The 13,455-nt window shown below is 42.8% G+C and overlaps 1 protein-coding gene across 2 annotated transcripts; it reads right to left on the reverse strand.

Annotated features, from left to right (window-relative positions):
• Positions 1 to 1,920: 1,920 nt before the first annotated feature.
• Positions 1,921 to 13,176, reverse strand: NQO2 (N-ribosyldihydronicotinamide:quinone dehydrogenase 2). 2 transcript variants are annotated; one of them, XM_068396642.1, is made up of 8 exons: positions 13,092 to 13,176; positions 12,518 to 12,562; positions 10,725 to 10,889; positions 9,185 to 9,315; positions 6,864 to 6,977; positions 5,353 to 5,454; positions 4,033 to 4,213; positions 1,921 to 2,360 (listed from the first exon to the last, which is right to left on the reverse strand). In XM_068396642.1, the coding sequence occupies exons 2-7, from the start codon at positions 12,522 to 12,524 to the stop codon at positions 4,040 to 4,042; spliced, it is 693 nt and encodes a 230-aa protein (XP_068252743.1). In that variant the 5' UTR covers positions 12,525 to 12,562; positions 13,092 to 13,176; the 3' UTR covers positions 1,921 to 2,360; positions 4,033 to 4,039. The 2 variants fall into 2 exon arrangements, with proteins under 2 accessions (XP_068252743.1, XP_068252742.1); XM_068396641.1 differs by lacking the exon at positions 1,921 to 2,360 and having other exon boundaries at positions 2,895 to 4,213.
• Positions 13,177 to 13,455: the final 279 nt, after the last annotated feature.

The raw sequence follows: 13,455 nt of genomic DNA on the forward strand, positions 1-13,455 counted from the left end.
ATGAGGCTTCTTGATAACATAGATCAGATGGGGATCTATTTGTTTCCCTGTGTTTTTTCTGAAGTTGCAAGTATGTTACACTTGCTATTTCAGAACATCAAATAAAAGAAATTCAGTTATGATTTTTGGAACACATTCAGAGAAAAAGACCAGAGCGTTGCCTGAAAATGTGTGGGAGAGGACCACCAGCAACAAAAAAAAATCCCCAGACTAAATAGAAGAGGAAAGCATGTTGCCCTTATACCCTCTCCCCAGCCTGAAACGCAGCTACAAGTTACCTAATTCTAGCTTTATTCTGATGAAATCAATGCTGTTTTTACAGGACTACATTTGACTTTTAGCATAATGTGATTTAACAGGGCAATAATTCTTTAGATCCAAATGGCTGTAACATTTCCAGTACTACTAAGAAACTAATACTGCCACTTCCTTTCTCTCTCCTTATTAACCACAGACCACTCTCTATTGGTTCTCTATGTGGTAAAGTTCTCCCCTGAGTTTTTGAAAGGCATGTGCCAGAACACGCATACGCCCCTGCACAGTGTGCTGTACAGCAGGCACTGAAAGCGTGTCAGGACAAGGACATGAACTCTTGGCTCAGCACCCACTGTCACTGCACAGTTGAAGCACTGCAAGAGCAGCACCTTCCAGCAAATGTGGTTTAATCTGTTATGTGTCCACAGCCAAGAGAAAGTGCAGAGCTCTGATTACCTCTTCTCTGAACAGATATAGCAGAGCTAGACATGAAATAAAGGAAAGGGACAAGAATTATGAGGCACATGGTACAATTTCTGTATGAGAATGGACTACACAGACGAGGACTGAGATTGACTGCGGAAAGTTACAGTTGAATAGTGTTTCTCAGATCCTCCCCCCCATCATATACCCCCTTGTACAGTGGTTTCAAATTAGAATGATATTCCTGAAGAATTTACTTTAGGAGGAGTTAAAGCATGTGGAGAATGGTGATCTGGCTGATAGAGTCTACTTGCATTTCCAAGAGGCTTTTGACAAAGTTTTGTATCATTTTTTTTAAAGAAAACTAAAGAAGTAGGGATAAGAAAGAAGGTCATGGCATGGAGACGTGTTTAAAGATAGGACAAGGAGAGCAACAGTAAATGATCAGCTCTCAGAACAGAGGGAGGTTACAAGTGCAGGGATCTGAGCTGTTGAAAATGATCTGGAAAAGGATATAAGCAATGAGGTTGAGAAAGTTTGCTGATGATACAGATTACTCAGAGGAAGGGGGACAAGGAAAACAAAAGAATTCTTCACAAAAGATTGTGAAGAATTCTGGAAAAATGGTTGATTGACTGGGCAATAAGATGGGAAGTGAAATTCAAGCTATATAAAGGGGTGCACATGAAGAAAAAAAATTACCCTAAATTGATGTATAAAATAATGGCCCCTGAGCTGACCATTACCACTGACAGACAAGGGTTACAACAGATGAAAACATCAGCTAAAGCAAATCATATGTCAGAGAATATTAGGAAAGGAGCAGAGAAAGTCATATGAATCATGGAGTTGATTCTGTGTGTGCTTCTGGTCCCCTCTTCTCAGTACTGGGATAGTGAGACTGGAGGAGTTCAGAGAAGAGCAACAAGGGTGACCAAAGGCCAATGCCTTCTCTTGAAAGAACAGCTGAGCAGGACAGGACTCCATGGCCTGGGAAGGAGATTAGGAGGGGAGGCGATGCACATCTACAAAACTCTAAGCGCCATGTAAGAGAATGGATGGGACTGGTAATTTACTGTTGACTGGGGGGAATCAAATGAAGTTACTGGAACCAGATGCTTCACCCTCCCCAGGATCCCTCCGCACTCCAATGCTTCATGCAAGGAAAAAGCTGACCTGCTGAACTTTGCCAAAAAATATTGGCTGCGTCAAGTTGGCATGAATTCAAGACAAGACTGAACAAAATTTAGAGCAGAGATCTATTTGGTTTGGGAAATAGAGAGAAAACACATACACTCAGGAAATCCCCCTAACTAAGTATAGTTGGAGCCCAGGACAGTATTCAGGGGAAGTGCTTGCTCTTCCTGGCCTATAACCACTGTGGAGAAAAAACCTCAGGGTTGGAGGATCCTTGTTCTGACCTAGCACGGCCACTCTCGTACTTACATTACAAATATCCAGTCTAATACAGGCACCTAATGCTACCATGTGTGTGGGAGCTGGCACGTGTCTGCCAAATAGTGTCGAGAAGTATATCTTCATCATATAGGTCAGTCTGAGATTCTTCATCCAACAGTTAAACCCACTAAGCTCTGCGATTGATCCAGTACAGTAATATTTGGTTTGACAGTTGCAACTTCTGCTTTCACATCCATTTCCTTATTTCTTGAATAGTCTGGTAACTGAACACAATGAACATAAGGATGATTCCTCTCCTATACAGTTTTAATATTTGCATTTGTCCTTCAATCTCTCTTCAGGTAACTTAAAGTTGTTTTCCTTAAGTCTTTTAGGCAAGAATCTGCTTTCCCCAAAACTTATGTGTATAACATTTTACATTTTATTCCCTTCCACTTTCTTTTTCATATACAGGAGTTATTGAGCCAAAGCAAATTTCTTGCTTGTGTAACCTAAAGACTTTGACCCATATGCACCGAAGCAGACATCTTCAACAACTTAGGGCAGAACTGCTTCCAGGGGTCTGTTTCTTCTAGAGGTGGCCCTTCACTTCATACGGTGACAAACAGGAACATGTGAGTGTTTCCCTGCGGTAGCAATTCCCAGTCTGGTGTAACAGCTTACGCTGCCACTCCAGAATCTGGGCTCAGCATGTTTATTATCCAAATAGCCCTTAAAGAAACACAAAGGTGGGGCATGACAAGGCTGCTATAAAGAACGTATGGCAGATGCACGCTCTGTATGCAGAGACCTAAGTGTCATTTGACAGTGACTCAGAAGACCATTTTTTATTCAGACCACATTCTTTTCATATCAAAATGCAAAGCCAGCTCTTAGGTAAGCTGATCAAAGCAAGAAACCCACCCTTTGCCATATGCACAAAAAGGGTTAACAGCTCTCAAGCACCAAAATAATCCCGCTAAAGTTCAAGGTAAAAATGATGGATGCTAAGAGCCAGACAGTTATTTTGGCCCACTAGATCCTGGCTCATAGACAGACAGTGCTCCTGCAGGTTTTTGGGTAGGCATTCTGCCTCGCTGACTGCCAGTGCTGGAGACCTCCAAGGAAGCCCATCTACACTGATGCTGAAGAGGATGCACCCAGCCCTCCAGACCCGAACTGCAATACTGACTGGTGTGAATGGGCAGGGAACAGATAGGATTCCTTTTTGTCTCTACTTAGGGTAACAAAAATGGAGAACTCTCTTTGATTTTAGGAAACTAGGTACTTTACAAATGGGAGCTACATTCTACAAAGAAAGGCAATACATGAACATACTGCTATACAGTATTTGTACTTGGTTTTTTCCTTTTCTGGTAACTGTCATAGCTTTAATATTGCTTTGTAAATATGAGGAAAAGCCTAAGGCTGTCCACAAGGCTTTCCAGCTGTCTAAGTCACTGTGCAACTGTACATCCTTTTGCATTATTAATGATCTGGCTTCATAGCTCAAAGGCACAAGTGTAAAGCTCTCATTTAAAAGAACAGGATTGGCCCACGATAAGGTTGAGTATTGTCAGCATATTCCCTGGCAAATAAAAAAAAGTGGCAGCTGGCACAAAAAGTGTTAAAATAAACTTGGCAATGTACTTTACTGTTTCATAAGCAGCAATGGTATTATCTGCAATTAAATACCACTTGTGTTATCAACCACTTGTAGGCAGGATGTCACTGTTTATATGAGCAGGATAATTCTTCACAAAGAGTTTTGCACCCATCATTGAAGAGCATCCCTCAGGAACTGATAAAGATAAATGCTATACTGTCAGTTAAGATGATAGCTGTAGTACTCAAGATACTTATAATACATTCAAATTAGGAGATTCGCATTCAGATATTGAGATAAAGCACCAAAAAGAATGGAGGGAAAAAAATGTTCTCTCTGTAGTCTGGTACCTGAACATTACTTGAAATACCACTCAGGAGAGCAGTTTATGGGTTCTTCCTTCCAAAGAGTCTTCAGACGCTGGGCCCAGGCAATCAGCATCTCCTTCCTCTTCTCCTCAGAGACATACTCCGGAGAGAAGCAGATGTGAGGTGCAAGGACTTTGACACCGCAGAAGTGCATGATTCCATGCTGGACTCAAAGCAAAGAAAGAAATACCTCAGGAAATAGTTACTCTTTCACTTTCAGTTCAAGAATGTGGGAGATTCAAATCTGAAACTGTTTCTCTGACCAGTTTTTCTGGTTTTCTAAACCTGTGCATTTATCAGGAGAAGGGAAATTGCGAAAGTTCATTACCTATCCTGGCAGTCACTATTGAAGGCTAGCCATTAAGCAGAATGACATAGAATACACAGAAAAATAAGGTCAACTTCATTTATTCTGCTCTGTGGAATTTATTTTTAAGTGCTATTAAACCCACAGAACTGTCCTCTTTGGCTGCTGTAGGCTATTAAATTTGCAAAGATCAGAGACAGCCTAAAGTTCATTGCGCTGTTTGAATCTCCACAGATTGTTCCTGAACTGCAGTGTGTTTCTCATCTACTTCTAAGTATTTTTTTTTAACCTTTTGCCTCTGGTTTTGCCAAATGATCCTGAATGAAGGCTAGTGCCTTTCAAATCAGCTCAACTTGCCATTTTCCCTCTGCGTATTTCTGAATTCACAGTTGCGTTTCATTTTGTCATGTTAACTTGCAAGCTCTGCAGCTAGATAGCCTCAAAGGGGCAGACAGCTAGTAATCACAATGGGTAGGAAACCAAAGAATTTAAGCACATCTGTCGTATTATATCAAGAAGTACCTGGCACAATTTGCCTTACCACCTAAATTTCTCAAAGCAGGCTTGCTACTTCTGATAAAAGGGTAGGAATAAGAAAAGGCATGCTGACTTTCGTATGCTGATCATTACTGCCAGGATAATGTGTGACTCCCCTGCTGCCCCCCATCCTACGTGAATGAAGTAGCTATGGGGAAAAGAAATCCTGCATGCTAGAGCTAAAGGAAATCCTGTAACACTAGAGATACTTAAAAGGCTGACAGTATAAGCCTTCTCCAGATTGCAATCTGGAGGAAGGGGCACAAAACTTTAAAACTCTGTGGACTTGTAAAGTAGTCTCAGGATTTTAGGGTCCAATTTATAACCTGCACGTGCTTGGAACTGACAATTATTTCTTATTGTATTATATTTCATATAAAATAAACAACAACAACTGTTAGAAATAATTGGAGCAATAAAAATTAAGGCAAACAACAACAAAACATCATGTATTATACCTGCATGGGCCACAGGAGATAGCGAATATCACCACTGATACCTCCTTTTGCATACATCTCTCTGCTTCCTCCAGTGGTGAAAGAAAACAGGGCTAATTTGTTCTAGAATTAAGAAAGCAGTGCTTGAGTTAGGCATGTTTAAAGAAGAGTGGCTGAATTCAGGGGAACCTGGGCAGCATAAATTTCTAGAGGAGGTGGTGTCCTCTTCTTTCCCAGACCTTATGTGTAGTGGCAGCTCTGAGGCAGAGATAGATGACATACAACTAGACAGTGGACTGTGTGTCAGGGCTTGGGGCAGAGACAGGTTAAAACCAAAAGGAATTACATGTCTGACACCCTTGTATGAAGCAGGGCTGACCCTTGTTCCCCTCTATGCAATGTTTGGAAAACTGTGGCTGTAAAGCACCCTATTACTGAGAGTATCTTTATTCCTGTCTTTCCTGAATGCAGAAATTGAACGCTACAGTCCCCCTTCAAACTTGGGCTTGCTTGTCACTTGCTGAGTTGTATAATTTGTTCTCAAATTATTCCTCAGGTGTTCTAAACCCCTGTGTTTCTTCTGCTTCTGTGACTATGGTATTACCTATGGGCTTGTGCTCAGCATCTATCATCTCAGTTTTAGCTTCCGTAATTGAAATGACATTTTTCCAGTGCAGTATCCGAACTGCCTTGAGCCTGCACTCAGCATGCAGCTATGATCATTGGGGATTACTCCTATTCATCACAGTGAGGCAGACATTTCTGAAATTTAAACAAATGGAAATGTTTGGAATTATTAAGAAGATCAGAAATTACATAGATTAATATGCAGCGAACATAAAGGTGAAACTAATATTGATTGTTTCTGGATGCTGCAGTTGTTACCAAATAAGATCCATCAGACAGTGGGGCAAAATTTTCCAGGGATATTCCCAGTGCTGTGGAGAATTAAAAATGTATGAATCGTCATCTAGAGATACTGATCTTGCCTAATTTATATGCCACAGAGAAGAAAAGGTTGAAAGGAGATAGCTGGGACAGAGGCTCATGCACTGGGTATTTCAGGTTTCTGATTAAGTTTTATAGTTTAATTCCAACCTTTAACATCTAATCCCAGAACAGGATCTTTTCACCTATTCTAGTATGTCATTCATTACAGATTACACTCATGCAGTCCTACAGTGGTGGGAAGAATGACAGACTATAGTTTTAGGAAATGGATCGATTTAAACTGTTTGCAAGCTGTATGCCATCCCAGTGCACTCTGATACACCTACCAAATTATAAAGCCCATTTTGTAGCTCAACTAAAAATCTCTAGGAGATTGCTTAAATCTTTAGGAACCACTGAATTCTCTTTATTGTACTACCTTTCTGATGGTTTTAACAAGCCAGAAAGTTACTCAACATGTTACTAAAGCATTATTTCAGGAGAGCATAAAGTGAGAACTTTAAATAAATATAATGGAAAAGAAAAACCCTCAAGAGCATTGTGCAAATCTTCATCTTAATAAAACAATCTCAAAAACATACCTTGAGCAAACCAGAATCATAACAGTTTGGAAATTCATGAGCAAATCCTTGGACCAAGACTCTGTCCATCCAGCCCTTCATGATTGCTGGCATGCTGAACCAATACAAGGGAAACTAGGCAAAAAATAAATGACTTAGTTAGAACAGAGAGTCCGGTCCATCCTTAGGCCTGGTCTACAGGCCAAATTGTGTTCTCTTCATCTGTTCAGATCTTGTACTGGAAGAGCTGGAGGAGCCTTCTTCCAGCTCTCTGTCAGGAGAGGCAGTAACTGTGCTTGGCAAAAATAACTGAAGTGCTTTCTGTTTGTAGTAGTCTCACGTACATACCTGAGCATCTATAGCACACTAACACCATGGTGAATGTGAGGGCTTCCACACAAATTAAAGTTGGAATATGATGAAGCAGGAAGGTGCCATTTAATTTAAACTTAAGACTGTACAGAATTGCATCTTCTATTGCTGAAATGCAAAAGGAACATATGATCTAATGGAGAACGTGGCCAAAACGCACACAGAGAGCCTTATTACCAGGACTGACATCTGTTGATCAGTTCTGATCTGAGAGTCTGCTGACAAATGCCATGGGATCTTAAGACAGACTTATTTTCACACCCTGCTGACACGATGACCCTGAATCACTTTGTTGAGAAAAAAACTTCTTCACTAACAGTAGGAATCCCCTGTTTCTAGATCCTCCAGTTAGCCCATGGGACTACAGCCTCAACCTATGATGTCTTATTTGCACTACCTTGAATGCTTTATGGACTGTTATTCTAGCATGCGTCGTTATCCCTACACCTTTGTACCCATGCAGTACAGAAGAAGAAATTCTGTAAAAGCTTCTCAACATGTGGCTTAATTCAAGATGGAAACAATGTGGAAACTGGACAATCACCACTATCTCTAGAAGTGGTGAGTTTAGTCTGTAGTAAATTTTAAATTACTTTATGGTGTCTTTCAGAGGCTTTTCTTCTTTCTTTTTTTTTCCTGCACCAGAACATACTCAACTCTTCATAGCATTCTACAGACAGAAAGTAGAAAGCAACCGCTTCCTTTGGGGGGCGTTTCACTATACTTATCTCAGAAGCAGTAGTGTAAAAATGATGAAGGCTTACAGTGAAATGCTTGAGATATGGTCACATCCTAAATTTCATCTAGAATTGGACAGTGGAATATATATAGGCTAAAGAAATGTAAGGCTAGTATTGCTTTATACAGTACTTCTGGGACTTGTAGACACCGAGGACAGAGCCGGCACAGCAGGGAACAGAGATGGGGTGTAATGATCCATTAGCGACTCCAGGTAGTGCTTCTGCAACTCAGCAATAAATGATGACAGTCTGGTAGGGAAAGTTCAAATTCCCTGAGCCCACTGGCTGCTCCCAGCTGCTCGCCCAGAAAATAAGCCTTGCCCTGCTTTTTTGCCAGCCTGCTTGACATCTGTGGTCACGTATGTCTTTGTGCATCCAGATATTGAGTTTCACCCAGTGTTGATGAATTACTGGATTTGCTGTCGTTTCAGCCTGGATAATTGTGCTACTGAATTACTGGATTTGGTGTTGTAATGACCCAGATAATTGTACTACTGGTCTGTATTTGTTACTGTACCAGTACTTAGAGATAAAAGTGTTTATTCCCAAAGCTGTTGGTCTGGTGTCTGTTACCGTATCCCAAACCTATAGCTCGTCAGGGCTGCCTTAAGCCCTTACACACATTTCTGTGTATAGATCTGCGTTTGCTTTGCATGAGCTCCAAGACAAAGGGATTGTATCAGGCTGCCTGATAATATGGCACAGTTCTCATCTTGAGAATTATAGTATTATTTTGCACTCAATACTTTCTGATCTGAGTTGGTCAATGAAATCTATTTGGAGCGCAGGTAGTGTAAGAACCAGTTTTCACAAAACGTATGCAATCAGACTACATTTGAACATAAGTTTTTCAGTGAAGCACTGCTGTGAATTTTACTCAGGTATTTTAAAGTTCTAATTTCAGATGCTTTCCTACTCTCCAAAAATGCCAGTGTGGAGCCATTATTTGTGTGAAAAACTCATACTGTGTTAGCACGAATAATGCTCACACGTGACCTGGTATTTTTGATATTTTCTAAAATCCACAACATATCAGAAAAACGTAACACCTTGAAATTGCTACACTGGATACAGACTGGTTTATGTTGATGGCAGAGCTACTACCTCTATTTATTCTGGCTAGATTCAGTGTTCCTAATGAAATCTATGATCTTCTCACATTGCTTTTCTTTTGTTCAACCCCATGTATTACAACTGAAGTCTTTTTTTAATACAATTTAAAATAATGACCTGAAAAATCAGTAAGTCTGCTTCCTGCACCTTCTTTTGCTCTTCAATCACATCATTGGACAAACTTCCTCTCTTGTAAGCTTCCCATGTCTCCACGCCATAATTGAACTCTTCTGAGTTGTGCAAGGAACCTGTGGGTAGAAGAGAACAGTCATTCCTCGCCCTGTTTCTAGCATCGTAGCCAAATAAGAATTAAATACATGTAGCAATCTACGGTTCTAAATTGAGTTACTGCTTTCCATTTTTCTTCTCTTCCTTTTTTTAATTTTTGTGATTTTAAACTGGAGAGGAATGTACTGTCTCAGAGTACTAAAACTTTTGCCTTTCTGTAGCAACATATGAAGTGCAATAAAAGGACCTATGCTTGGCTGTAGACTCTGGTGATGCAGGTGGACGATTTTAAGAGGATTTAAGACAACTTAGCTAATTGCACTGCCTCTGCATCAGGGATTACTGACACCACCACACAGTCACAAACACTATGTAGCTGCTTTTCAGCCTCTGTAACTGGGAAACTCAGCAGGGGCTGGGGAACCAGTATTGGCTGGCTCTGCTGACTCCACTACAGCTGGCTGAGCTGATTCAAGTATGTCTGAATCAGACATATACATTCATTCTGCTGATTCTAGCAGAAGAGAGAGGCGGTAGGCTCATGAACTAACTCTAGCAAGTTACAGAATGGTATCTGAAGGCATTTCTCACTCACAAGAAGTGGATCTCAGAGACTGATTGTGGACACACGATAATGCATTTTTCCCTCTCAGTAATGTCACTATGAGCCAAGGTTCATATTCAGGAGTGGACTTTTAGAAATGCTTATGTCTGGTCATTAATATGTTTCTTCTGTTGCACTGGACCTGTGCTATTTCTTTTTGATTCTTGTTTTAAAGAAAGAGTTTCAGCTGTCACAGATTATGTTATGGCTTTGTGTTTCCTAACCTGGAAAAATACTGGGCCTAAATGCTAGTAAGAGCACAATGAAAATATCACATATGCCTAACAAGAGCATCACTGTTTTTCTCAAGCCTTAACTGCATCATCTAGTCATTTTTAGTAATCATATACTACCAAGGTAGTCAGGAGGTACCAAGACAACTTAAAAGCCCAAGCACTTAAGTGCCTGGAGCTAACTTGCAGAAAGCATGTATAATGTTGTTTGTTAAGAGATGGTAGTTCTTCGAATGTCTCTGCAGTTGATTGGAAATACTGTATAAATAATATTTTCCCTCATTCACTTTAGTCTAAAGGCAAAACACTGTTTTACAAATCTGTACTATACAGATATTTCATTTTTCTGATTGAGGGACTATTTCTAGTCATCAGATTTATTTAAATAAAGATGATACTTGTTGCGTTTCTACACTGACATTTCTTAGTCAATGCTAATAGAAAATGAAAAGCTGGGTCTTGTTACTTGAGAGATATTTGTACAAATATCAGAGTGCACCTAACAGCGTGGTTCTGGATTGATGCAGGACAGACAAGGTGAAAGTTAGTTTCATCGTTAATGTTGGAAAAAGTGTATTTTGGCTAGTCTCACCAACAATGTCATTTCTTGTTGCTCTTGGCTCAAACTGCATTGCATATAAATCAGACACCGTGACACTGCAGCCCTGCTTGCTCAATTCTTCCACGGCAATCCTCTTCAAAGATCCGTTCAAGGACTTGGGCTCTTGATGTGCATAGACTATCAGGACTTTTCTCCCTGAAGGCAGAAAGAAAACCAGAAGATACCTTTGAGTATAGGAGGCAGAAACGGAACAGTTTGTGAGGCCGGGGCCTAATCCTTCGTTTTTCTGTAGTGTGTTTTCCAAGCGGCACAAAACTAGTGAAAACAGAATGACAGTGGCAGCATTTGACTCCTGCTTGGCAGTAATGAGTGACTCATGAGGAACTAATCAGTAAATGCCCCCCCCCCCAGCAATTTTGTGCTACGCTGGGCTTTCCTAGGTGGAACTCAGTGGACAGTGGGTGTGTTTCCATAGCAGGTCACACCACCCTACATCAGCACAACCCAGTCTCTCGAGTCAGCATTTGTGTTCATCTGATTCCACTACCCCCCAAAAAAACTCACCCAACAACACAAAAAAAAAAAAAAAAAAAAAGCTGTCTGCTGGTTCAGCTTCCTGGGCTGGGTCAGACAAGCTACAGTGCAAGTGTGAGGGGCGGGCTGGGATCAAAGCAGTGCCAGCTTACATTCCCTCAAACTGTTGCAGAAACAACTTCTGAGAGCTCAGAGCATCTTCCTGCTGCAACCTCATCTTCCAGTTCAGTGCTGCGCAAGTGACAGACATCGGGGTAGATGTTTAAGATGCCACTATCTCACTTCAGCATCATCACAGTGACTTCGATAGAAAGCAACACGATTTTTTCTTAGATGTGAGAGTGACCTGTATAGTGTATCTCAAACTGCTGACAAACTGGATTTAAGGTAAGCTGAGTGGCCAGACGGATATGTTGGGATGGAGTTTCTTAAACTGATGTAACGAGGTGTATCAGATCTTACTTGTTCAAAACTTTATTGTACATAGGCCATTAAATTTTAATAATTCTCTAAAAAAATAATTTATCACTGAACACAAGGGAAAGGTGAAATACTTTTATGGAGTAGTAGTTGTTTATACATAAACACTGAAGAGAGGGAAATTTCCAAGGACTATTGAAAATGACTGGATCTGCAAAACATGCAGCTCTTGGTTCCTAACTGCCAACAGAAAAACTCGGGCATCTCTTGAGTTCAGTTTCTCCGGGGGACACAGAAGCTGTATGGCCCAGAGCACTCCTGGGGTGACAAGTGAGTTTAAGGTGTCAGAGAAAATTAATAGAACTCGAGCTGAATGCGTGAAGAAACAATACCTCATTTTACCTAAATTATAAGGGGTGATTATTTCTCCAGTGTGCATAGTGTCCATGAAACAATAGCTTTGCCACAAGACTCTTACAATTTGTGTAGTAGTCAGATGCTATCATAAATTTAACAGGTGTAAAATTTAAACCCCTGCTCCATAACTTATTCTGGAATATCAAGAGCTTTGCTGTTCCTGCTAACTCTCAGCAAACAGGTAGTTCAGTGGCTGGTGGTGACACAAGCTCACAGACATGATATGATTAATTCTGCAAGCTGCTGGTTTGTTTCCCTTTCAGCGGAGCGGAGGGCACTCAGACACAGTCCTTGGAGACAGTGGCGTTTTCAAAGGCATCGTTTACTGAAGTTATTTCAGTCGTTTGAAAAAGGTAATGCCTTCATATCCCAACTAAACGTTACAGATAATGCCACGTACCAGTGTGCCCAGGCCCGAAGTGAACAGCATTTTTATGAGCATTTGTTCTTACCTGCCATTCTCTAGAGCAGCTTCTCTCTTGACAATCCGATACGGCCTGTGAACCCAAACGACAAATTTGCTTATGTGAGAAACATCAGGAAAAGGCACAAGGGAAACCACCGCTGCCCTACCCCTGCTCTGGAAACGTGCCCTGCTGCGGGGGAGTGAATGGGCTGTGAAGGGAGGGCACTGTGTGAGCGCCTATACGTGCACGCCTGAGTATGTATATATACATACTGCGTATATACACACATATAGACACGCTACAGGGGCGCGGGCCGTGAGCGTTGCCGTGCGGTGCCCGGCGGCGGCTGACGGCCTGGCCCGCCGGCGGTGGGGGGGAGGCCAGCCCGCACCGCCCGCCGCCTCCCGCCCGGCTCCCCCAGCCCTCGGCCGGCAGCGCCGAGCGTCGGCTCGCCCCCGCGCCGCCCCGCCTCCCCGCAGCGAGCTGGGCACTGCTCCCGTTTTCCCTGCCGCCCTCCCAAATCCGACTCATCCCGGCCCAGCGCCAGCCGTGGCGCTACCGGCGCCGCCCGCAGCTCAGCGCCGGCCGTGCCGCTCGCCGCGGCCCGGAGTGTTTCTACCTGCTGCCCGCGGCCCGGCGTAGCCCTGCGGCGGGGCTCCGAGCGGCCCTCCCGGCGGCCCCGCTGCCCGCCCGGCCCGGCCCCGGGGGCTGCCCCGGCGGGGGTGGGGATGGGGGTGGGGGCGGGCTCGGCGCCGCCCGCTGCTGCGGCTCCGTTATGGACATCGCAGCCGTCAGGTGCGCGTCACCCGCGGCTGTCGCTCCCCGTGATGACTGTCATTAATACAGACGGTGTACCCCGCACTGGCGTTTCGTTATAACGGGTGCTGCTCCTCTCCGAGTGCCGCCGGAGGGGAACCGCGGCGGCTGGCTGTCGACGGGTACCCCTCCATCTCCTCGAAGCGTTCCGTGAGTCCTCACCCATC

The sequence above is a fragment of the Nyctibius grandis genome, chromosome 3 (genome assembly GCF_013368605.1).
Source record: "Nyctibius grandis isolate bNycGra1 chromosome 3, bNycGra1.pri, whole genome shotgun sequence".
Lineage (NCBI taxonomy): Eukaryota > Metazoa > Chordata > Aves > Nyctibiiformes > Nyctibiidae > Nyctibius > Nyctibius grandis.

What these genes read in the sequence shown, in the direction of transcription:
- NQO2 (XM_068396642.1), bottom strand. An exon ending in AACAAGAAATGACATTGTTG is followed by an intron (nt 9,316 to 10,724) that starts GTGAGACTAGCC and finishes TTCTACCCACAG; the next exon opens with GTTCCTTGCACAACTCAGAA. An exon ending in ATGATTCTGGTTTGCTCAAG is followed by an intron (nt 5,455 to 6,863) that starts GTATGTTTTTGA and finishes TCTTAATTCTAG; the next exon opens with AACAAATTAGCCCTGTTTTC.